The sequence below is a fragment of the Octodon degus genome, unplaced genomic scaffold (assembly GCF_000260255.1).
Source record: "Octodon degus isolate 3935 unplaced genomic scaffold, OctDeg1.0 scaffold01617, whole genome shotgun sequence".
Taxonomy (NCBI): Eukaryota; Metazoa; Chordata; class Mammalia; order Rodentia; family Octodontidae; genus Octodon; species Octodon degus.
This window is the reverse complement of record NW_004526193.1, coordinates 6,820-7,456: the sequence shown is the minus strand read 5'-3', so window position 1 is coordinate 7,456 and position 637 is coordinate 6,820. Positions and strand designations below refer to the sequence as shown.

The following is a 637-nucleotide window of genomic DNA, read 5'->3' as shown; positions in this document are numbered from 1 at the left end:
AGTGTGTGGAGATGGCAGATCACAGTGGACACAGCCAGCCCCTTCCCTCCACCCCTCAGCAACCAGGGACCTGAAGCAGGTCCAGCTCAGCTCTGAGCACAGGAAGGACCCAGACCCTTCTGTGGCTGTCCCAGGTGCTGAATGCCGTCCCCATCCTACTGCGCATCCCAGGGGTGGCTAAGAAGGCCTTGCCTGCACTAAAGGACTTCTTGTACCTGCTGGATAACCTGTTGACAGAGCATAAGACGACCTGGGATTCGGCCCAGCCACCCCGAGACCTAACTGACGCCTTCCTGGCCGAGATGGAGAAGGTGAGAGTCAGCTGCCTGAAAAGGGGTAAGGGACAGTGTGTTGGGAATTGAGTGGGGTGGGGGCAGGCAAGGTGGGAGGGGTCAGCACCTGGATGGGTGGGTGTAGGATGGGGTTCATGTGGCATTACCTCTCTTCACCCCCTGAGCCCACCCTCTCTGCCTGGCACAGGCCAAGGGGAACCCCGAGAGCAGCTTCAATGATGAGAACCTGCGCATGTTTATTTCTGACCTCTTCATGGCAGGGATGGTGACCACCTCGACCACGCTGGCCTGGGCCCTGCTTCTCATGATCCTGCACCCGGATGTGCAGCGTGAGCCCGGCTGGG

At 59.8% G+C, this 637-nt stretch overlaps 1 protein-coding gene across 1 annotated transcript; it reads left to right on the top strand.

The window, feature by feature from the left end:
• Positions 1-79: 79 nt before the first annotated feature.
• LOC111814913 (cytochrome P450 2D17-like) lies at positions 80-622 on the top strand (the record flags this gene model as incomplete). Its single annotated transcript, XM_023708789.1, has 2 exons — positions 80-311; positions 481-622. Coding segments are annotated over 2 exons (374 nt in total), but the record flags the coding sequence as incomplete, so codon positions are not given.
• Positions 623-637: the final 15 nt, after the last annotated feature.